This window comes from Carassius auratus, chromosome 7 (genome assembly GCF_003368295.1).
Source record: "Carassius auratus strain Wakin chromosome 7, ASM336829v1, whole genome shotgun sequence".
Taxonomy (NCBI): domain Eukaryota; kingdom Metazoa; phylum Chordata; class Actinopteri; order Cypriniformes; family Cyprinidae; genus Carassius; species Carassius auratus.
Window position 1 is genome coordinate 20,429,934 of NC_039249.1, and position 23,846 is coordinate 20,453,779.

Sequence of the window (23,846 nt, forward strand, 5' to 3'; positions counted from 1 at the left end):
AAGCCACCTGGCTCATTTTGTTTTAAAAAAGAAAAATGCTAATATTGTGGCAACTCACTCGCTGGATGCTCGTTTTTACACGTCGGATCCATTTATGTTTGTATAAATGGTTATTTATTCCATTGAAAGGAAGATGACTTTTCATTGTGCATGTTAAACTCGAAGTGAGTGAAAGTCAGTTACTTGCAGGCGATAAACACAATGAATGTCTAAGTCAGTGAGAGGCTGGTTTGTTATGTGATGCCTCGCAGGCTTCCATTAAGACAATAGAATGCAGTGTTTTAGAAAGGAACAATGCCTCTGCCATTCATCAGGAGATGTGTTTAGGTAGAGCGGAAGAGAGTGGAGCAGGGTTCAGTGAAGACCGCAGCAGAGAGTTAAGAGTTATTTGACAGGGTGACGTGCATTTGACTAATGAAATGAACCATGAGTTGTACGCCAGCTGTGCTCAGTTGGAGATGCTAGCGAGAGTAATGTGTTTTTCAGCTGGAATTGGGCCTGTCCTATTGTGAACAATACATTACAGTTCATGACACCCGTGGGACGCTGGAGTGTTTAGCCGAGACACTGCCGTCATGCAGCTGCCTGGTGTTAGTGCACTTGAATAAAACACAAAATAATGTGCCTTTGAGATGTAAAAACCTAAAGAACTAGTGTTTTTTTTTTTTTTTTATAAAGAAACAACTTTTATTTCAACTGTGCTGGCAACATACCAATGTCTTTTTTTTTTCTTTTTTAATTTTATAAATGAATGTCTTATCTTGACCACCATACCTTTAATAAAAATAAACATTATTAGAGGTGACTAACAACAACTATGGTAACATGTGCCTTATTTGATCAAAATATATAAGGTTGCAGTTTTATACATTATGAGACAATAATGCTGGAGAACTCAGAATCAGATGTGAGGGAACTGAATACACAGTATTACACACTTGTAGTCTTGTAGAAAGAACTGACATGAGAGAACGCCTTCTTTCACATTAATGAAATGAAAAATGAGACAGCTGAACAGCTCATGCAAAAAAAAAAAAAAATAATAATAATAAAAAACAAAAATTAAAGTTTGATTACATTATAAATAAACCATCAACAACGCAAAGTCAAAAGAACAATTTGTTTATGATTCAGTATCAGCTACTCCAAAAAGAACAATGCAATGCTAAAATTAAAACCGTAGTGAGAAAAAAAAAAAAAAACAGTACAGAAATAATAATTATAATAAAAATAATAAATTAAGAGAGCCATGCATTTAGCAAGGCAAACACTAGTATTTGGAAACTGAATGCAGTGTTTATGGATGTCAGTTGTGTGTGTGACACAGTTGTGAAGATCTAATTCACATAGACTCCTTTTACATTTTTTTTTTTTTTTTCATCATGCTTCTTATAGAATCCATTTTACATCCAAATCTGGACAGGTCTTCTACACAAGTCCCAGAAAACAAAATGACCTTCTCTTTATTATTCTGATATTTTTATTTTCTTCAAAGTCAAATCCCTTCCCTCACCGTGATGTGCCATAATGGTAGATATATTTATATATATTTATATATACGTAGCTATATTTTCCCTTCGTTCGTTTGGTACATAAAGTTAAATCATTGCGTGTTGTTTGGCTGTGGTCTCTTAGTAGGCAAACAGGAAGGGGAGGAGCTTATACAGGATCAGCAGTGTGATGTAAAGGAGTGGCTCAGTGATTGCCATGGTTCCGGAACCTGCAAATGTCAGGGACAGCAGAGAGAGATAGAGAGAGAGAGAGAGAGAGAGAGAGAGAGAGAGATGCATGTTAGATCACAGTGCATGTTAAAATAAAACTAATATCATCAGTTTTTGTTATTTCAAACATTCATTTACCAAGAACATTAAAATTCATTAAAAAAAAAAATCTGAATATTTTCATTGCTTTTAGTCTGAGGACTTTTATTGCATCCAAATCTGATGCAGCATGTGGGCCATATTTCACATTATTAAAGCACTTCAAATGGCTCTTTCATAACGACTGCTCAGCAATTTTGCTCTTATCACCTCATTCCTCCATCTTACTTTACAAGAGCAAAACACAGTCAGCTCTGCTGGAGATGTTGAAAAAAAACGGCACACATGCAGAGAAGAGCCCTATAAGGGCTACGATGTAAGCTACATGCCCTTGTGTGGAAACTACATGACATTTCCTCTCTGTGACTGACAGCAAAACAGCAGCCCACAGGCCTTTTGAGTGCTAGCCAACAGCAGCACAGCAGAAAACAGAAACAGAATGTGACAAGAACGCACTTACACAAACACATAACAAACACAAGAAACTGCCAGAAGGATATATTTAGATCACACATCCCTCCAATATAGACATGTATGCAAGACATAAACACACTGGTAATGATTCATTGCTTAACGGGGCTGCAGCGCCGCTGACTTTCAGAGTGTGAAACGGCCGTCTGTTTTCTGCAGCTCTGATTTTCCCATGGCCATTTCTCACAACGCTCCTTTACTCTTACTTTCCCTTCATGCCCGAGCAGATTAGCATGGCGTGCCAGGCCGCCTCGTGACAGGAACAGCTAGCTAACACAACGTAACTCCATCTCTAGGAGCATGTCTTACAGTGGGCTCCTGGAGCGTGTCCACATGTCTTAAGAAGCCACATTTATTTTGCATCCTCTCTTCTATCATCGTTATTGCAGAGGGAAGAGGATGCATGGTTGATTGAGTTGGTGCAGGGCGGTCGGAAAACGACGTGGTTCAATTTCATGCTCTTTCTGTAAAGTCAAACATTACAGCAGGGCTTAGTCTTGATTTGACATAAAGAAACATTCATCTTCTCCTCTTTATTATTTGAGTATTTCTACCTGAACCACTGGGACATAACTTTAGCTCTTTTCCTGCCAGAATGTTATTTTTAAGTTTCCAGCATTTTCATTCGCAAATATTTCATGACCTCCAGAAAATGTAGTTGTATGCATATGAAAAAAAAGTTAATATATCAAAAGTAAGAACAGAGCCCTAATTGTCATAAAAATAAGTTAATTTTGAAAACAACTGTCAGAACAATGATCAAATCATGAATTATCAGAGTCCATGTCCATCAGCTGGTGGATGGGCTGTTTTGAAAAAAAAAATAAAAAATGCTTCATGAAGCTTCAAAACCTTTCAATTTGTTTAGAACCAGTGACTTGGAGCATGAATCAAACTGCAAAAGTCACATTATTGGTTTGTTACATTGTAACTGTTTGAAAACATTTAGAAATTTCATTTTGAAGTTTTTTAAACCTACTGTATGAATCTTGGATTTGCAATAATTAATCTCTAATTTTAGTCAACTTTGTAGATGATGTCATTACAGATTTTAGTTTTTTGTTGCATTTATACTATTTTGTCCAGCAGACTTCACCAGTGTGATGCTTTAAAGAACTTCGAAATCATTTTGCAAAGCAATTAGTTCATTTGATTCAATGTTTTGAAAAACTTAGTTTCTCCCATCACTCCCATCAACACCTCCAGACCTTACACAGCAGGGGTGGTAAAAGTACTCAAAAGTTATACTCAATAAAAGTAGATGTATCTAAATAAAAAATGACTCCAGTAAAAGTAGAAAGTCCTCCATTCAAACATCACTTGAGTAAAAGTACAAAAGTATCCGATTTAAAACATACTTAAGTACCGGAAGTAAAAAGTAAATATTCAAATTAACTGTAAATATCAATAATTAAGCAGATCAGTTGTTTTGGGAGTGATGTGCAGTGTTTTAATTGAACAAATGATGAGATTAGATACTTAAGAATTTGTTAGATTTACAATCAAAAGAGACAATGAAGAACCTTATCGCAGTATAGGGATTGAACTTTCAATAGACATGTTCCATAACATCATAGCTGCATCAAACAGAAGATGTGCAAGATACAAGGTAAGACTGTTTCAGAATATCAATGAGGAAGAACCACCTCTTTAAAGAGTTAATTCTCCCAAAAATGAAACTCTGTCATTCACATTTTAGGGGCTAAATATCACGTTGTTGGTATTGTCGCTTTGACCTGCGGACATGAAAAACAACCACAGACACAGAGCCGTAATTCACTGACAATCTACACAAAATCGATTTTTTTCTCGATTTTGAAAGCGATTTTGTGTTAGTTGTCGGTGGACTACGGCTCTGTGTAGTAACTGCCGCTCCACCTGAACCAGTGTTGCCAAGTCCGTGGTTGTTTTTCATGTCCGCCGCTCGAAGAAACCCCAATACCAATAACTTGATATTTAGCGCCTAAAATGTGATTGTACCAGGGCAACCCTTCCAATATACGTATATTTTAACCCCGGGAAGCAATTTTTATCTGGGAATCTCCTGGAAACGAGTTTTTGGCTAGTTTTGGACTAGTTTTGAGAAGCAACTGGTCAGGATTTGTTGTGAAAACCTGGCAACCCTGATCTGAACGCATGTGCTGGAAATATATACTACTAATTACAGGAGCGTTACTGATGAGATGAGCATGAAAATCGCATTCGATTTTTTGCACAGCCCTACTGAAATTTCATTCACCCGTGGCAGGCAAAGAAGACATCTCACGATCTCAGCCAATAAGAATCTCCCTTGACTTCAGTAAATTCAAACATATCCTTGAGATATGGCCATGGGTGATCCCTGTCGGGAATACACATTTACATTTGCAAGAGCTGCACTATCACCTATTTTAGCGGTCATCTTGCACCTCGAACTAACTGCTAAATATTTAAGTAAAGTAGCAAAGTATTTTTACTTCGTTACTTACCACCACTGTTACACAGTCATATCATGAGAGCTTACTTGAGTGTAAACAACTTATGTCCACTCAATTTACAAAGATCTAACAGTAAAAAAAAAAAAAAAAAAAAAAAAAAAAAACATGCACTGCTTGAATAACTCGTTAATGGCGGAGAAGCTTTGCATAATGAATTACATCTATGGTGGGGAAAGAGTTAAAAACCAAAGCTATAGTGGGCATAAAACCATAGGATCTTCCATAAATCATCCTTCAAAATGTCACTCCACACGCAAAGAAAATCTCTTACCAAGGGACATGATAGATACACACGAGATTAGACTAAACAAGGCTAAGTGAATACACGAACAGACGTGCAAATCAGCTAAAATGGCAAAGTCATGACCCTGACTGCTGTGGAAATAATTACAGTCAACATCGACGCAGAGGGCTTCTGTGTCCAGCTCATTACTCACATGCCATCAGTAATCTCCTCCTCTTCCTCATTTAACCCTCTAGAAAAGGACGTTAATCCGTCTGTTCGCTTAATAACATATTTAATGAACCCACCCCAGTGATCAGGGTCAGTGCCACATTTAATAATATTTTATAACCTTTCAGGGATTATGGTTCTCATACAGCGGGTAGAAGGACATATTATAACGGGAAAGGTAAATCGCATCCCCGCAAAACCCAAGTTGTTTGTTTAATAATCCATGCTGGTCCAATAAGGGCAAGTTATCTGAATCGTTTAGTTCTGCCAAATTTAATTTTAAGGATATTTAAATAATGTGCAAATGTAGGCACGTCCTCAGTAGACTGACTGCATGCAGAACATTTAGTCTCTAACATTCATTTTTGGATGATTTGTTCCCATTGCCCATTTTCTCAGTCTTTTAACTATATGCTACATGAAGCATCCTGCCTCAGGTCTTGCCGCAACCTTGAGATTGCATTTCCATGTGGACTAGACGCTGTAAGAAGCAGAATTTTCTTAACTGGCCCTGTTCTTAAATAAGTTGGCTCACAGTGATATTGACTTGAATCCAGCCCTTAGGCCAAGCACAAATGACCTGACATTCTCCATTAGCTTCTCCTGATGCAATGCAGGGTATACATGGCTATCTTAATGATGGCAAACCATCCTGATCCATGTGCAGCCCACTTCTGAATCATTTTATATTGGTAATGATAACAGTGTTATAGCTGCAGTGTTCTTGCTGCATTACAGAATTTTTGAAAATAAGTCACACGTTATATTTTGCTTTTATCAATTGTTTTCACTCTCTTCTGATCTCAGCAGGTCTTTTTACGTGGAGCTATTATGGCCCTTGAGGGCCCACTGTGAGATCAGAAGCAATGGACTCTAAAGATGAAGGATTAGAGGGTTACTGTGTGATCCTATCTGTTGAGCTGAGGCCGTGTTCCTCTCCCTCTGAGGGATAATAGAGTTTCAGCAGCACACTCGACACACACCTCGAAATCCGATTGACTATGGATTGTAGAAACCGTGCTTTATAAGCTACAGGCATATGTTTGTGAATGCAGAGGCTGATTTAGTAAATCAATGACAACTGCAAATAATTTTTTGTTTCAAGAGCTTAAGATGTTAATGATTTAGGAGTTATAATATCAAACCGGTAGTGCGATGATATCTTCACATACAGTAAGCATATATATATATATATATATAAAGATAGCTGAAAAGGAAAGGAGGGTGAAACTCATTCCCTCCAGACAAGAGCAAACAAGAATATTTAAGCCTGAATGTCTGAAAAAGAGATTATTGACCGCACTAAACCAACTCACTCAGTATACATACTAATAATTAACCTGTTTTTGCCAGTACACATTTATTAAAAATAAAAATTATTTTTGCTTAAATGTTACACCATTTGATTTATGTCTTGGCAGCAACTATTTAAATTATTTCCATTTAACCAGATGCAGTATGATAAGGCAACAAACAATAAAAGATATGCACTTAAACAGAGTTTTTATTTTTAAGTACATTTTCAGACAGATTCTTGGGGCCCTATTTTAACGATATAAACGCAAAGTGTAAAGCGCTCGGCGCAGGTGCACTCAGGGCATGTCCAAATCCACTTTTGCTATTTTAACGGAGGAAAAACGGTCCGTGCGCCACCAAATCTGTGAATCCACCAAAACTTCCTGAGGTGAAGGCGGCGTGGGATGAAGTTTCATTGATCATTATAAGTAGTAATAGGCTGAATTGCAAACAGGTAGCCTAATTCTAATACACGCAATGACTATCCATCATTAATTTTTATTTATTTATGTAGCATACACAATAATATTATTTTACACTCTAATCCTTTTGTTTTTAATATTTGGGATGTTTGTGTGATGCACATCCCTGTGTTTAATAAGCAAAGTCAACGCGCACTGTGGACCCGCCCAGAGGCCAACGCGTTCTTTAAATAACAAAAGCATATTGCGCCATTGACTTTAGACTTAAGACTAGGTTTGAGTTGATCTATGGCACAGTTTATTTTCAGCTCATTAAAATAGCAATGTGCCAGTAATGCGCCTGAACACACCTCTTTTTTAGACCAGCACGCCCATGGGCGCAAATGCATTTGCTAATTAAATGACGTGGCGCTGGACGGGAAAATGCGAATGACGCCAGACTAAAACTAGCAAATACACTTGCGCTGCGCCTTGCGTCGCATTGCACCGGGTGTATGATAGGGCCCTTGGTCTCTATTTCTGTGATGTAGTTCAAGCATTTTCCGTGACAAGAGGTCGGCACTAAAATAGAGGTTGGAAATGGGATCTAAAATAGTCTTTTTTGATCAGATCATTGAAAACACACGTAGAGGTAGTCAAAAATGCATTTGTAGTGGAAATGCTCATCCATCCTGATGTGTCCCAGATCATAGTGAAGCACTGCTTATTGTCTAAAAGTGCAGTCACATTTACTGCTGTACTGCAATTTTATTTTTTTATTTTTTTTTGTGGACAAAATCCAATCATTCAGTAGGAATCCACACAATTGCACATTTTGTGTGAGAGCAAAATATTTCACTATGCAAATGATACAACAAACAGCATGGTTTGAAAAAGGCTTCTGTGTGAGCTGTGCTTTACAGCTCGCTACACTACTGGCAACAGACAGTGGACCTTTTTTTTGCCATCGAATTTCATTAGTTTCACCCCAGCTTAACACACGAGTGTTCTGGGACGTTTTGTGACAAAGCCAACCTAAACAAGTGAGCCAAAACAAGTCATATAACATGGGTTCGTTCATTCAATACTATTCACCGCACTCAATGCTCCCATGAAAGCAATATAGAGTGTGATGGAATAAGAGGGGGGTGTCTTGATGAAATCCAAACTGGTCATAGGAGACCAGATGAAAACAGTAATGCATTTTGGCTGATCACTTGTGTTTGGCTCACATAAAACAAATCTTAGTACTAGGTGGAAACAGGGAAAGAAGGCACAACCAGAAATAACAAATTGTGGTTACACTTTATTTTAAGTTGTCCTTGTTACAGTGTAATTATACATTGAAGTAATGAGTAATATTAATTCATTACATGTAGTTGCTAAATAGTTAGGGTTAGGATAAGGGATTGGTTAAGGGTTACTTTTATATCTATTATAATAATAAGTACATGTAACATATAACAAGGACACCTTAAAAAAAGTGTTACCCAAATTGCTTCCATTGAAATCTAGTCACTTTACACTTAGTACATAGTGTAACTGTAAAACAAGGTAAGATGTTAGTATTTACAGTGTTAAATAGTGGCAGATAGGTATGACCACCCGTCCCGCATAGTGCGTGCGCGCACAGCGTTTGAAGCCCAATTCATGCATCCCACAAATTGAGACTGTGTCACACGAAATCTGAGAACAAAAGGTGCAAGCCTCCGGTGCGAGTTGGGAGGTGCGAGCCTCCGCTGACTGCACACGCACCTCCCGAAACAGACGAGATATTTATACTTGACGCAACTGTTTTAGACTGAAAACCAGACCATACAACTGATTTAGACGCGGGTGCCGGTGTGATGAGATGTAGCCTACTAATATCCGTCTGCTCTGGCATGATTGTTTTAGGCCTGTAATTGATTGATTATTGAGGTAATAGGGATGGCACGGTTCGCTGAAAAAAAAAAAAAAAAACAAACCGTTTCTGTTGATGCATGCGCATACTGGCCTCCCAGACATTACAAAAACATGAGAGAAAAAAAAAAACCCTGGACAAATTATTCACTCTTGTTCAACGCGAATGATGTGTATGAGCAGTACTTTATTCTTAAAGTGAATGAATTGTAATGAAAAATAAATAAAATTAAATAGCTAAAGTAAATCGTAAGTGGAAGTGCATTTGTTGATTCTGTCATAAGCATACAGTACATCAGCAATTGCACATGTTTAGGGGAATAGGGCATTATTAGTATATCATGTAAGGTGGTATGTGCTATAAATGGGTAAACCACTATCAGTGAGTCTGCCCATGGGGTGGGGGCACCACCGCGCAAGGCAGTGTCCCACATTGTCCCTCAGAAACATACCCCTTGTCCCTCCTTGGACTTATTAGCAGGCAGTCACCCTAGTGGCAGATACTGCAGCAAATAGCATCTTGTTTACTGTATGTGCAAATACACTCTCAATAAACCTGTAAACATGCTGTTATGAGTTGTTATTGGCAGAGTTAGTGAAAACTCTCTTTGCCAACAAGGTTGGCTATAATATTTGGAATACTGCCATTTTTGGTTTTAATTGTTCCCTTAATTTGACATCCTTAATGTAAATGAAATGAACAAATGAACAAACTGTCTCTGTCAATTTTAAGTTCAAACTGTGGACACACTGCATTGACTGAAATAGCTGACAATGAGTCATGAAGCTGTCTTATTTTTCACTAGATTGTCCATTTATTCTGTCATCTCCCATTTTTAAACCTATTTCTACACCGATTTTAGCCAGCTATCACGTATCTATTATTCATGCTCTAATGCTTTATGTTCAGGCTTACCTTCATCTCTCTCTCTTTTTCTCTCTCTCGCTATCTGTGTGAGTCATGAAGCCAAACAAAAGCTAGATTGAGACAATGTTCCCTTTGATTTCCCTAGTGGAGTCAGCAGGTACACAACTAAGCACAGTGTCCCAACATGACAGAAGCAGAGATGAAACAATTAACACTCGCCAAAGAGTGCTGAAGTGCTTCCCACACAGTGACAATGCACAAACACATCCAGTTAAAAGATATCTGTGGCAGGGGGTCTGCAGCTGGATGAGGCTCATAAGTTAAGTGTGAAAGCTGTCCAGCAACAATAAACACTAGGTTTCTCCCTTCAAGCACACAGTCAGCCCACCACCATCACCCCTGTGCTCACTCTCAAGGGGGAACGCAATTTGATAACAGGTGTTTGCAAGTTTGCAAAATCTGTGGGAGGCAAAAATGTGCTTGAAAGGTAAATAAAACTGAACCAGGAATGTCACACGTGTGTTCTGTATAATTATAATGCATGCAAAATAACCAGATTGAGATCTGAGAAAACACTAGGACGCACAAACAGAGACTAGATTAAAACAGCTGTGTGGCTGGAGTGCTATAAACACATCAAGGGCGCCAAGGTCACCAGAGGTGGCATGATGCATTGTGGGTAGAGACTCCATAAGCCAGTTTGAGTTTCTATTGTCATTGTATTTCTTTCTCTGTTTTTCAAACTATTAGTCTTGCTCCAAAACAAAAACAAGAAGAAAAAGCATCCCCCCCACCTTTAGGGTAAATCTAAAAATGAAGTTGTGTAATTAGATTATTCTAACCTGCTGAATCTTTGTAAAAGTATTTTAACGTCAATTTAACCTAAGGGCAACCACAAAGCTTAATAATACAATCAGGAAGCAGTGGTATTAATATAAAATGAGTTTCTGAATTAATTAAACAAACAGTGTGCTGAGACAGTGTCTTATTCCAGTAAGCATTGCGACAAATCGCTTTTAATTATAGAGCACGTCTGCAAAAACACACATTTTAATGCTTGACACTCTCATGAGAAGGCGATCAGACACAAACTGTTCCTCAGAGACTTTGTATTTTGTTCTTGTGCTTGGTGGGCCATTTTCAACAGTGAAGTGAGTTAATCTGCTCTTTCCAGTAAGGACAGACATGCCACCCGGCCCTGCTGGGTGGGAACAATAACAAAAAGAAGTGAAAGAGGCAATTTGATGCACCTGACAGCGGGTAGAAGGCCAAGCTTATCAGCTCCCGCCCGTGGCATTGCTTTAATATTAATTGTTTCTGCCACTCAATGAGATGACATTGTGGAAAAGTGACAGATGCATGTTTCCAAAAGAAGAGGTATGCCTGTATGACAGAGAAAGAGAGTGAGCGTGAGCAGCGAGGGGTGAATTTTCTTTCTTTCTCTCCTCAAAAGCTGATAGTGTGGTCAGAACTGAAAGGTGCAATCCTTCAAATGTGGCAGATGACTCTTTAACCTTCTCACTTCAATGACAAAAACAGAGCTCTTAACAAAAAGAGGAAAAAGACAAATTTGAGATCTTCCTGTCAATGGAAAATGTGCTCAAGCATGTACTGACACACGACAGAGTGTCTAGCTATGGTTCGCTGGTTCATTTAAATCAATCTGCCTGACCCTGTATAAATCCCTCGCATTCAGAAGTGTAATACTGTATATATAATATAAAATCTTAAACACATATTAGTTGTTAATATCAAATAAGGGAGAAACTAGCACTAGAAGATTTTAAACCATTACTCTAGTCTCTGTATTTCCTAATGAAGGTAAATGATCAGATTATACAACATTCTCCTCTTTTTTTAATAAATATGCTTAATTAATGATAAAGTATGACATGCCAAAAGTTAATCTATTCTAAAGAGAGAACAATAAAGCATGGGGTGGCAGAATAACCATAGAAAGAGAAATAAAGCCTGGAATGCAATGCCGTGGTGGATCAGAGCACTGGCCCTCTTAATGTCCGACATGCTCGCCAAATGGCTGCCTTCGTGTCTGGCTGCACTAAAGATAGGGCTGGCTGAGCATGTTGGCACACATACAGTCGCTCCCACATGCACACACAAACATGGATGTATACATACACACACACACAAATGTCATGGTCCAAAAACAGCTTGTGCCGCAGTTTCATGTAGGATCAAATACTTCATGCTGCTTAAGCTTCTTTATCAAGAATTGTTGCATTAAAAAAGTAAAATTTACTTACTAAAATAAACATTTGACATTTTTATGCTGTTTGCACATTAAATTTGTTGTAGCATGTTTAAATATATATATATATATATATATATATATATATATATATATATAAAGAAAACTCATGGCTTTTAACAATTAAATTCAAATGTGATTAAAATTATGACAGATTATGTTTTTTTTTTTAGTTTTTCTTTTAACTTTAAAGGCATCATAGAGGATTGTGAAAAATGTCAGTGTTCAGTGTTCAAAAGTTCATTTTCTGCTTCCAATATGTTGTAATTTTTAATATATTTATTCATGTTCCTTGTCAGTTGTCGTTAAAATATTCTGCTAATAAAATCTTGTTAGAGCATATGTCAAAAAAGTACCCAATTGTAATACCCAAGTGGTGTAAATACACCACTAATGATGACAATAATCCATTATTAAAATTGTTACTTATAACACCATTAAAAATTTTGTACAGTACTTTCAAGGCATGGTTCTTTATGGAACCTTATAAAAATGGTTCTATTTAGCACTAGAGTTACTAATGCTTTAGAAACTAAAAAACAAACACTAAAACGTAAATAGATGTTAGACATTATAGGATTACTTTCCAGATCAGTCTTGTCAAACATAAATATTTTGTTATGAGAATCTAAAATCTTAATATTCTCAAACTGTGCAAACTGTCAACTTAATATACTCATGAAAAGTGAACTTTTACATTTCTGTAACAGAATGAACAGGATGCTATCTGTTCTTGCTCACCTAGAACACAACTGTTGACAGGGGTCTCTCATGAGACTTCACTGCACAATTATAGTCCACTATAACTTTAAACATCACTGTACCAGTCTATAGTCCACAGTGTTTGGACATCATTGCAGGGAAGTGCATCCCTGCCACAAACAAACTCCTCTGGCTCAGCTAGAGACTTCATGTAATCACCCTCCGTTGTCTGCAGGAATCAGTCAGGAATCAGCGACAGAAGCGAGAGTAAGAACACACCCAACCCTTTAAATCCCCAATGAAGCCCCCAATAAATAGAGGCCCTGACCTCAAGGCAAGAGTTAAAGAGACAAGGTGATATCTTGATAACCTCTCTGTCACACTGCACCGTGGTCATAAAGAGACAAAAAAGGGTCGAGACTGATGCGCTGAGGCTGGACAGATCGCAATGGCACTTCCTGCTTAAGAAAGACAGGGTGTCGTCAGCTGCTTTTATCTCTTGCATTTTTGCTCACAGAGAATAGAGTACACGATAGATAAATCATCACACACAGTAAACACACCCAATTTTCAACTGCCTACCGAGCAGACAGAGATTTGATATGGCACAGTGACAAATTAAAGCTTGCAGCAAATGTGATTATTCTGAGATGTGCTTCACAGAATAGTGTGTATGGGTCACAACAACAGCCTTCATTGTGGTGACCACATGTCCTCACTGAAAAAACCTGAAATCCCCAATCCTCAGGAGTGCAGCCAACTGTCCCCATGAGGAAAACAGCTTAATAGACATACTAAATAATGTCTTAATAAAAAAATCTATAAATGCAGTGTCCTGGGAGGGTTAAGGCTTAGGGATAAAGAAATAAAACATGTCGACAGTCGATGGAAAGTTTCACTGTGATAGAAAAGCAATACAGGTTTAGCCTGCTCCAAATATCCTCAGAGGAATAATAACATCTGAATATAATAACATCTGAATTTGCCTACATTAGTGAAGCCAGCTTATGGTCCATATGTAACAAACAATCAAACAAAAATAAAATATATATATATATATAAACAGCCTAATAAACATACCAGTAAATGGATTAGTGAAATTAAACTTGAGTGAGGTTAAGTGGCAGAGCAAAAAAAGAAAAAAAGAAAAAGAAAAAATTATTAGCCTACTTCCATCACACACACATAATTTTGGATGCACAGCTCTCTCAGAAGGTATGTCAAAAAAGCTAAATCTGTTCACTTGTATCATGGGGATAATATTAGAATTAAACGCCTAGACTGTACATATCAGTAATTTAATAAACAGCAATTTTGTGCATTGTGAGACACTTTCTATAGTGCACACCACTTTCTATAGTGCACACCACATTCTAGGGTGCTAGGTCCTGGCTTGAAACATCAATTCCATAAAATATAAATAAGAAGAACAAAATCAGACACTGATCGCCTGATTATTTTTGCTCTCTATACCGCTCGGTGTCGCTGTTGCACTTTCACTCACCGGATCCGTGCTGTTGTCTCAGGATAGATGAATTGCCCGGCCGAGGCGAAGCTGACGACTTGTCTGCAGAAACCGTCGTAGTCGTAGAAGGGGGAGCGGGTCCTATTCCAACCGGCGGAGGCATGCGGGGTTTTCCTTGACTCTGGCCCGGCTCAGAAGTGGCCCGTCCACCCGTCGCTGTGTTGCTGTTCCTCAGTGGCCATCGGTTCTGGATGTGAGACACTGCCTCCTCGGCCAGCATTCCCTCGCGCGGTGTCACGCGAAGAGTGGCCTGCACCTTGTATTCCTGAGTCTCATCAGAGTACAAGTCCAAAACCCGACACTCGTACACTCCCTCGTCCTCCTTCCGCACACCCGATAGGCTGAGCTTGTGGGAAATAGCGTTGCCCTGGACCCTCACCGTCTGTTCACCAAGAGATAAAAAAGAACACGTCACAACAGGTTTTGTTGACATCATAGTTTTGGCAGCCCAGTCTCGTTAGCCATTTTGTTTCGTATTATTTCCCTCTAAACAAAGCATGTCCGAATTATCGTGGGTGGGACTGGTCAGCTTTCAAATTGTTGGGAAGTCTTAGAAAAGTAAATCTACAGGCTGCATTCCAGATTTTAGATTATAATGAGCAAGTTGCTACTTTTAGTAATCAAATTAGTCCTATATTTTCATCTGTAGCCGAATAGGCTAGATCTTATCGAACTTGCGTTCGCTTGGGGAGGTAACCATAGCAACAACACGCCCTAGAACTTTGCGTTAGGAACAGATTCGAACGCTTCATTTGCGAAACATAAGTAGCTGACTGTCATTATTTATCACTTTATTAATTACAGATTCACATCTTACACGCAGACTATCTATCAAAAGTTATAGTCGTGCGCAGTGGGATTTGATTTATGATTTAAAAATGTTATTAATAGTTGACACTTTTGAAAACCGTTCTAACTGAAATATAATGTATCAGTTATTGGAAGTTTTAAAAATCTGTTAGCCTATTACTAGCTGAAACTCCTAAGAACAAATACATTTAGACCGCGGACAACTTCAAATAGGCTACGTCAGTCTACTTATTACTTATTAAGCTATTATTTTGTTATTATGATATTATATTATGTTTGTTTATTTATTTATTTAATACCTTTATATTTTACCTTTATAAACACGAAAGCACCTTCCCTTCTCGTGTTTCCTAAACAAATACAGTGAACGACGTCTATTATTCTTAATTCTTACAAAAATGGCAGCTGAAATATGCAACATATCTATGTGCACCCAATGAACAGTATAGAGGACGAAATTTCCTCTATACGTTCTTTCATTAATAATTAATAATTTGTATTCATTCATATTTGCGTTTTTTTTTCTTCAAGCTACATTATGATTGTACTAAACATTACAAGAAGTTATGATCAAGAATATGGTTCGTGTTATACGTATTGTGACACTCACGCTTATTTTCGTGGCGTCCCGGTGGGCAACCTGTAAAAGATCACATCAAAACAACATGAGTAGCCAGCATGAGTAGTTTAATTGGATCTACTCTTGTCACAATATCACTGTGCAACTTTCATTGACACTTGAAAGGCCATACAAAAAAAAATAAGCGAGAGAGCCATTCGGTTGGAGTAGCACCATGGACAGCGACAGTTTCCTCTGATGCTGTTGTGCGGTATCTTTCATGTGGCTATGGCAGGATTCTTATCACTGGTTCAACAGACATCTAGTCTTTCATATATCACGTTCAGTATAGGAGACCTTCAGGTCCACTGACAAAAGCTGAGATGCAAAGGCAGACTTCATTTTGGTTTGGTTTGTCAGTCAATCAGAAATTGATAGTTATCATATTGTCTCTATAAGGAATCATCTCAGAGCTTGGTAAACACCTTGTGAAATGTGTTTACTTATTATTTATTTATTTTGTATAATTAAGTATGACATCACACTCATATTCTTCTGAATGCCAACTCACAAACACACAACCCAACTTGATTCAACGACATAAATTATTGATTAATCGCTTCAGTGCGTTTAATTGAGATCACTCATCACATGGGATCCAACTGGACGCATCTGGACACGTGAAGCCTGCACATCCCACTGCGGCCGTCAAACAGCACTCCTGGTGCGACTCCAATGAGAACTTGAACGGAAATAGTCTGTGTTAAAGCTGCTTTGAGAACAACAAAAGCCCTTTTACCTTGGCTCTGTTGGCCGGAGCGCTAATTTGCAGTTCGTGAACGAGCTCTTTAGGTGCCGCTTCCTTGAGGTACCACCACTGAATCTCCAGAGAGAACGGCGAGACTCCGACGGCTCGAAAAGCGCACGGCATCTCTATGTCCTCGCCCTCACCGACACTCACATCTTTGGGCACTTCAGTAAATGTGGCTTATGAAGAAAACACATCAACAGCAGATAGTGCGATTAAAAGAAACCCCTCAAATAGATACACTAAGGCCTATATTTAAGATGACACGCATCTACATTTTGTGTTTGGAAAGCTTTGTAATAAACTGTATTTGGCTTTAGTAGCCTTTAATATTACTGTTAAAATGGAAGTATGTTCAAGTCTCCACACGTAGCCTAATCATAATAATGTATTACTTGTATCCATATTCATTTAATAACAAATATTAAAATATTAAAATGCTAATATTATGCATCCATATATCATGAAAAACCAAACAATGAAACTTAAACAAGAACAATGCAGTAATTTCATAAGGGTAAAAAAAGAGAAAAACTGACAGAATCGCTACAGAACGCTCGTACTCAATTAATGCGCAACATGGGAGAGACGAAAATCTGTTCAAGTTTACTCACCATTTACACAGAATAGCAGGGGCGCATTCAGAATGAAATAATAAAGGACGCTGTGGAGTCCCCGTTTTTCCATTTCATAAATAAGGTGGTCAGATTGGAGAACGGGTGGAAGCGGTCATTTGACCTGGAGAAACAGGTTTTATTTCATTGGCATCTCCATAACTTCTTCTCGTCCGGGTTTATTCTTTTTAAGATAGTTTCTTCCACAAAATGTAGAATAAAATGACTGGAATCTCCAAATAAGATACTCCAAAACGATGCTGCGTCAGTCAAACAAAATGTAAAATCCAATGTCGCGGACCAGAAAACCCTCTTTCTCTCGGGAAAACGTAGTGTGAAAAGTGTTATTCTCTTGAGTAAGTATCCTTTGCCCCTAAAGAATCCTCTGTACCACCATTTGCTTCTTATCAGGATAAAACTTGCTTTCAACAGTAGGAAATCTGCTCACTTTGGTCTCCATAAAAAGAGAAAAAATCCACGATTCGTTTCCACCACCCATCACAAAACAATCCTGTGTCTAAACCCGCAAACCAAAAAACTAAGAAAAAACCCAGCGTCGGAGGACAAGAGATTCCCTCGACGTTTCTAAGGAGCAGTTAAGCACCTAAATGAAGAAGCGGCATCAGTGGATTGTTCCAGCTCACGCCACCGGAACCCTCTGCTCTGTGTGCGTGAGCGCGTGAGCAGCGAGGAGGCGCGTTGGTATTACCAGACCACTGACAGACTGACGGGGTTTGGGAGCAAACTAACCGTCTATGTCTCTCAAATCAGAATACGGCTCGACCAATAAGAGGAAAACCATACCGGCGGGCGCACAAAGTAAATCACTGAAAATAAAAAGCGCTTTGGCGAATGATGCGGTTTACTCTGCGAGAGCAACAAGCGACCGTTTGGGTAGCAGGCGTCGCCTCATGACCAGAAGTATTTTATTTTAAAATGAAAAATCTGATACCTCAGATTAGGCGGTCACTCTTAATCTCTTTCTGTCCCATCATTTGCCTCTGGTAATAATGCCATCGAGGTAATCTGTCTTTCTTTTCCTCCCAACTGGAAAATCCAGATTAGGCTGGTAACTATGGGACATGGTGGTTTCTTGCTGGTTTAAGATAATCATTAGTTAGAGCATTGTGGTAGAGCATCTTGGATCAGGAACAGACAAGCTATTATTTGGTCAGACATGGTCAACCATCCAACGACCTGCTAGCACCAGCTAATGGCCATATTAAAGCAGAAGCCACTACTACAGTATGTTCCAAAACACAGTTACAATAAAAAGATGGGTTTTCCATTGGGCTGGCAGGCAGTCAAAATAAATTTCTGCACAGCTCCTTTAGCCTGTACTTCACAGGATTCAGGAAGAAGGGGTTCAGTCTTCAGCCTTTTCAGCTCTTCTTCTATAAATATGAACCAAATTATAGTGGTTATTATTAGTGTTCAGTGCTTAGCGAGATTCTGCATAAGCAGGGATATTGCAGGTGTCTTCTGGTCTCGGTTTGGATCTAGAGAGCAAAGCAGCCAGCTGCCGATATAACGTATAAATAAATACAGTTTAATCATGGAAAATCAGACAAACACAAACTAGCTGGGAGGCTATAAAAGATAAATACATTAAAAATTGCCAAAAATCAGGTAATATACTGATATACTTAATAATAATAACAATATTAGTAATAATAATTATAACTATTATTATTTGTGGGATGATTTGTACTATATATAAAGGCTATTAAGACATTAGCAAGATCTTTGTAGATCCATATTCTAATGATGGAAGACATGTGTGCTACAAGTTAAATACAAACATATTCATTCAGATGGAATTGAAGGATGTGTCACCATATCTGACCACTAATCCAGCATTGTCCCTGGAGTCCCAGGCTTGTGCAGCAGAGTGCTTCTCTGGCTGAATCCTAAAACAGCCCTCCCTCCCAGCTGCCTCCCTGCCAATAATGTAGCACTTGTTCACCCCTACACTCCCATTAGCACTTCACCAACACAGAAAAGGAAGAGAGAAACGGAGAGAGAGATACACACACACACACAGACACACAGAGAGAGAGATAGTTAAAGGGAGAAATGGGGGGAGGGCACTATTGAAATTAGGCTTTTGCCCATTATTGATGTGTTGGTGCTCAAGAGATGGTGAGAAAAAAAGAATGTTAGCGCGCTCAGTGTGGTTAAAATACAAAATAAAAAAGTATACGAGACTGAGAGGGAGAAATCGAAACAATAATGTAAGAGGATGAGTATCAGACAGAGAGAGATTGAACAGCAACCTGTCCTTCTGTTGTAGGAAGATACAAATCAGTCAAGTTCTTCGACAACACTTCCCAATATATTTGATAAGAGATTCAGATATCCATTGTTAACCCAGGCAGCACGACTGATGTTGTTTGTTTTCCCTTTGCCGCACATCCATAATTTCGCTCTCCTCACTTTTGTGTTAAGATGGTCAGCTGCCTTTCGATTCACAATCCAAACCTTTAAACAGCGTAAGGCTTTCGCTGAATACACCCCTTCTTGGTCTGTATGTCCACAAACAAACACTCATAATGAGTGCATATATTTGAACATTTATCTTATGGACGCAAAGATAATTATGGATGCATTGATAAAATGATATGTGCATTGATAAAATGTGCCAGTAAAGAATTATAGATGATACATGACAGTAAGGTTTATACTTTCATGATTTCTGTTTCAAGTAAATGCCATTCTTTTGAACTTTATATTAATCAATATATTATGAAAAAAAGTCTAACAGTTTTAAGAAAAATACAAAGCAGCGCTGTTTTCAAAACTGATCATGTTTCTTGGTCATCAACATATCATTCCTTATAACCTAGATCACAATGACTCAGTAAATGGCACAAATTAGCACTAACTGTAGATGAATCTCTTCAGAGTCTGTCACTAATGATGAGAGCCTTTTATGGTCCTTTGGGTCTGAACCATCTGCACCCATCGCTACTTAAAACCGTACAGAAGCCCTTCTTGATAGTGTGGCAGCAGGGTACATCTAATGCCTACTTTAATAATAGATAATAACCATTATACACCACTGTCGAATTAAAATATAAGTAAATGACTGAACTTTATAATGGCATGCATTATCTGCAGGCATTAATTTCTAGGTAATTCCATAATCCCAAAGATAAGCTGTCACATTCAGAAAGCAGTTAAAAAGAAGTCATGACCCTGTGGTTTGAATTTGTAAAATAGTTAGTTCACAGATATGTTGCATGAAAGTAAACTTGAATTTGACTGAGAGATGATATTCAGAGTTGGACAACTGTATCACCTTTAGTAAGAGAAACAGGAAAGTACATTAAGAGTCAGAAGCCTATTTCCTTGTCTTTTATTCATGGAGTCGTGACGTTCTAATAGTGCATGGACCAAGGTCTCCTCAGGTACCCTTGTCAGCTGGCTGATGCCATCTAAAATCTCACTTCTCTTGTGCCGTTGCACAGCATTTAGCAGAAAGCACAATGAGATATTTATGATCTCTGGGAGGCTGTGTCTGCTGCTGGCCAGTCTCGAGAGTAAGAATGCTAGTTATGCCAGGGTGACAGCTATTCTGTCTAATTCATGAGCAAGCAATGTGATATTAATGCATGTGGCATGGTAGATGTAACCTGCAATGTAATTTAAAGCAACACAGCTGATGGCACTTTACCACTGAAGGCTACAATATTCAGGTTTTTCCTTTTCCTCAGTCTGTATGCTTTCACCGAGTGAAATTTAGTTCAGAAATGTTAAAGTCTTCAAATTTCAAATAGTTTAGAGTTATAATTTGTATGACAATAAAGATAAATTGACATTGGTAACATACAATTGCAGATGGACGCTTTAAGAAAACCAAATTTCTACAGTTAAGATACATTCTGTGTCTAGTTTAATTCAAAAAATTATACTCTTGCTTCCAACACTTGTGCCTTGATAAATGTGCCACTACACTTAATTAAGAAAGACTAACTTAATGTGTTCAACTCCGATGGTTTCAGAACGCCCAGTCCTTGGCCCTAACTCTTATAATCAGAAAATGTAGAATAGGCTCTGAAAGCCTTATTGACCTTTCCACAAATCTGCTCACAATAAAAACATTTATGTTAATAGATCAAAATGTAATTCCATTTGCAATGGAGGAACACCTAAGGCTCCAGCTTTCAGTGCAGAAGTTTAACTCTGTTATTCTTCCCTGACATAAATGTAAACATCTTTGCCTTTTTTACTGGACAAACATTTGGGGTTGGAAAGATTTGTTTTTACTGTATTTGAAAGAGTTCTTGGGGAAGTCGTAGCATAATGGTTAGAGAGTTTGGTACCTAACCCTGAGGTTGTGGGTTTGAGTCTTGGGCCGGCAATACCACGACTGAGGTGCCCTTGAGCAAGGCACCGAACCACCAACTGCTCCCCGGGCACCGCGGCATAAATGGCTGCCCACTTATCTGGCTGTGTGTGTGTGCGCACTTTGGATGGGTTAAATACAGAGCAAAAATTCTGAGTATGGGTCACCATACTTGGCTGTTAGTCACGTCTCTTTCACTTTTCACTTCTGTATGCTTACCAGTGCTGCATTTGTTTGATAAAAAAAAATTCTATATATGTGTATATATAAACATATAATATTTATAATATATTAATAACTGTTTTCTGTTTTAATATAGCTCAAAATGTAATATATTCCTGTGATGGTATAGCTGAATTTTCAGCAGCCATTACTCCAGTCTTCAGTGTCACATGATTTGGCGATTCTAATATGCTGATTGGGTGCTGAAGAAACATTTCTGTATTATTAAAACAGCTGTTTAAATTTTTTTTGTGAAAACAGCAATATATTATTATTATTATTATTATTATTATTATTATTATTATTATTATTATTTTACAAAAGTTTCACAGAACAGCATTTACTCCCAAAATGCAATTTGTTTACACCGGAGTACAGCAAAATTCAAAGCCTGAGTCTTGCTTTTGCAAATTTTACTGTAGTAGATTTACAGGCAGAAACAGGAAGGGGGAAAAAGACTCAGTTTATCTGCTTGTGTATATGTCTTCATATTATGTGCTGGTTCCCTGGATGAGATAAAAAAAAAAAAAGAAAGAAAAAGAGAGAGCTAATAATTTTGATGTGTCACACGTTGCAGCCAGATGGTTTCATGTTCTGTCTTGAGAATGGCTCTTCACTTCTTTTGTTATGCTAAATTGAACAAGGTTGAGCACGACACCATTCCTTTCCTACTTCTGCACAGGCAAATTTATTTTGCTTGGATCATTCTCCAAACAACTGTTTGATATCATAGGAAGCAGAACACGGAAATGTCCTAACCAATGCTCCAGCATGTTTAGGTTTTTTGTAATTCTCATATTGCCAGATTCACAATTGTATGTCAGTTTTTGATTTAGTTCAGAATTGTACAGAACATTTTGTATAACTGCAGTGATCTCATGTGTTCCTGCAATTAGGACTCATCCACACTCATGTTTCATCCTTTAGGAATATCTGAATGTGCAATAAACATTCAGGAAACAGAGGTCACTGTGGTAATGTAACCCTCTCACTCTCCTGCACAAAATTCGCTGAGACAGAAAGACAGAAAGCAAGAGAGAATAACAGCGAGAAAGCAACAGGGAAAAGGCATCTTAAAGGGATAGTTTACCCAAAAATTAAAATGATGTCATAATTTGCTCACCCTCACGTAATTTTAAACCTACATGACCACCTTTTTTCTGTGAAACAGAACGTTAAGTGGTGGACCCCTATTGACTTTTATTGTAAGTCATATAGATTTGTAATGACAAGGTAAGAACATTTTGCAGCAATACCATAAGACAACTATTGCAGGATTTTTTTTTTATAAAAAGAACCATTTTTTTATTAGTGTAAAGAAGATTTTTTAAATCAAAATAACCCTTTTCCACTATGTTGGAAGAATGTTTTGTGCAATGCCTAGGTTTCATGGAACCATAGATGCCAATTAACAAACTTTATTTTTAAAAGTGTATCCCCTATTTTATTCAAATGAGACAGTCTCTCTGAATCCATATAATTAGATGAACAGAAGCTGAGCTTAAGACAGAATGTATGGATCTCTACCCGAGCAGACTATACAGAACCTCAGAGTTAGAGAGCCTTAGCACCCTGCTGCAAGCTTCCTAATCATCCAAAATAACAGGCGCCAGGGAGGAAAATTCACTCTGACATTAAGATGAAGAGAGGTGAGAAAGAGATTTCATTAATTAATAAATACATAGATAAGACTGCTCACTCAGTCAGGAGACCGGGTGTGCAGAGCTTTGAAGCAGCGTGTGCATGCCAAGGTGGATTCTAGGACACATTGTGAACACTATGCCCACCCTCTCTCTGTCTTAATGTCAAAATACACTAGATTAATTTTCACCTATGCCATTATAAATCCACGCAAGCAGTGGAGTTTGAATATAGCTTGTTGCTATGTGCAGAATCATGGGAGCATCTTTAAGTGCTTTATGGACACTTAAAAGGGGGCTGCATGTTGTGAGATGACATGATGACTCTCTCAGACGCAGAATGTGAAAGCTGCTTATTAATGAAGGGATGCCTCAGAAGTGCTTCAGTAGGACATATGTGCCAAGCACAAGGTGTCCTGTTGGCAGAGACTCTTTTAAATGATTAGGGAAACCATCCTTTGCCATTTGTTTAGTCGTTCCGTGCTGTCTTTCTTTTTCCTCTCTCTCTTTCTCTCTTTAGGGAAAGGACACATCATGGTATTTATTTGCACTTGAGAGGCTCGGATTACTACCATTTGTTCTCAGCATGGTGAAACTAAAACAGCGGGTCCCCCTTCAAAGCCTTGTATCAGCGTCATTCAATCTCTCTCTCTCTCTCTC

General features: G+C 38.2%; 1 protein-coding gene across 1 annotated transcript; it reads right to left on the reverse strand.

Annotated features, from left to right (window-relative positions):
• Positions 1–632: 632 nt before the first annotated feature.
• On the reverse strand, positions 633–17,775 carry LOC113106203 (V-set and transmembrane domain-containing protein 2B-like). The gene is made up of 5 exons (XM_026267881.1): positions 16,977–17,775; positions 16,354–16,541; positions 15,606–15,635; positions 14,165–14,567; positions 633–1,720 (listed from the first exon to the last, which is right to left on the reverse strand). Exons 1-5 carry the CDS (start codon positions 17,047–17,049, stop codon positions 1,632–1,634), a joined length of 783 nt encoding a protein of 260 aa, XP_026123666.1. The 5' UTR covers positions 17,050–17,775; the 3' UTR covers positions 633–1,631.
• Between the last annotated feature and the right edge of the window lie 6,071 nt (positions 17,776–23,846).

What these genes read in the sequence shown, in the direction of transcription:
- LOC113106203 (XM_026267881.1), bottom strand. Translation starts at nt 17,049, where the DNA reads ATGGAAAAACGGGGACTCCACAGCGTCCTTTATTATTTCATTCTGAAT. An exon ending in GGGACGCCACGAAAATAAGC is followed by an intron (nt 14,568 to 15,605) that starts GTGAGTGTCACA and finishes CTTGGTGAACAG; the next exon opens with ACGGTGAGGGTCCAGGGCAA. An exon ending in GAGACAACAGCACGGATCCG is followed by an intron (nt 1,721 to 14,164) that starts GTGAGTGAAAGT and finishes TGACATTTGCAG; the next exon opens with GTTCCGGAACCATGGCAATC.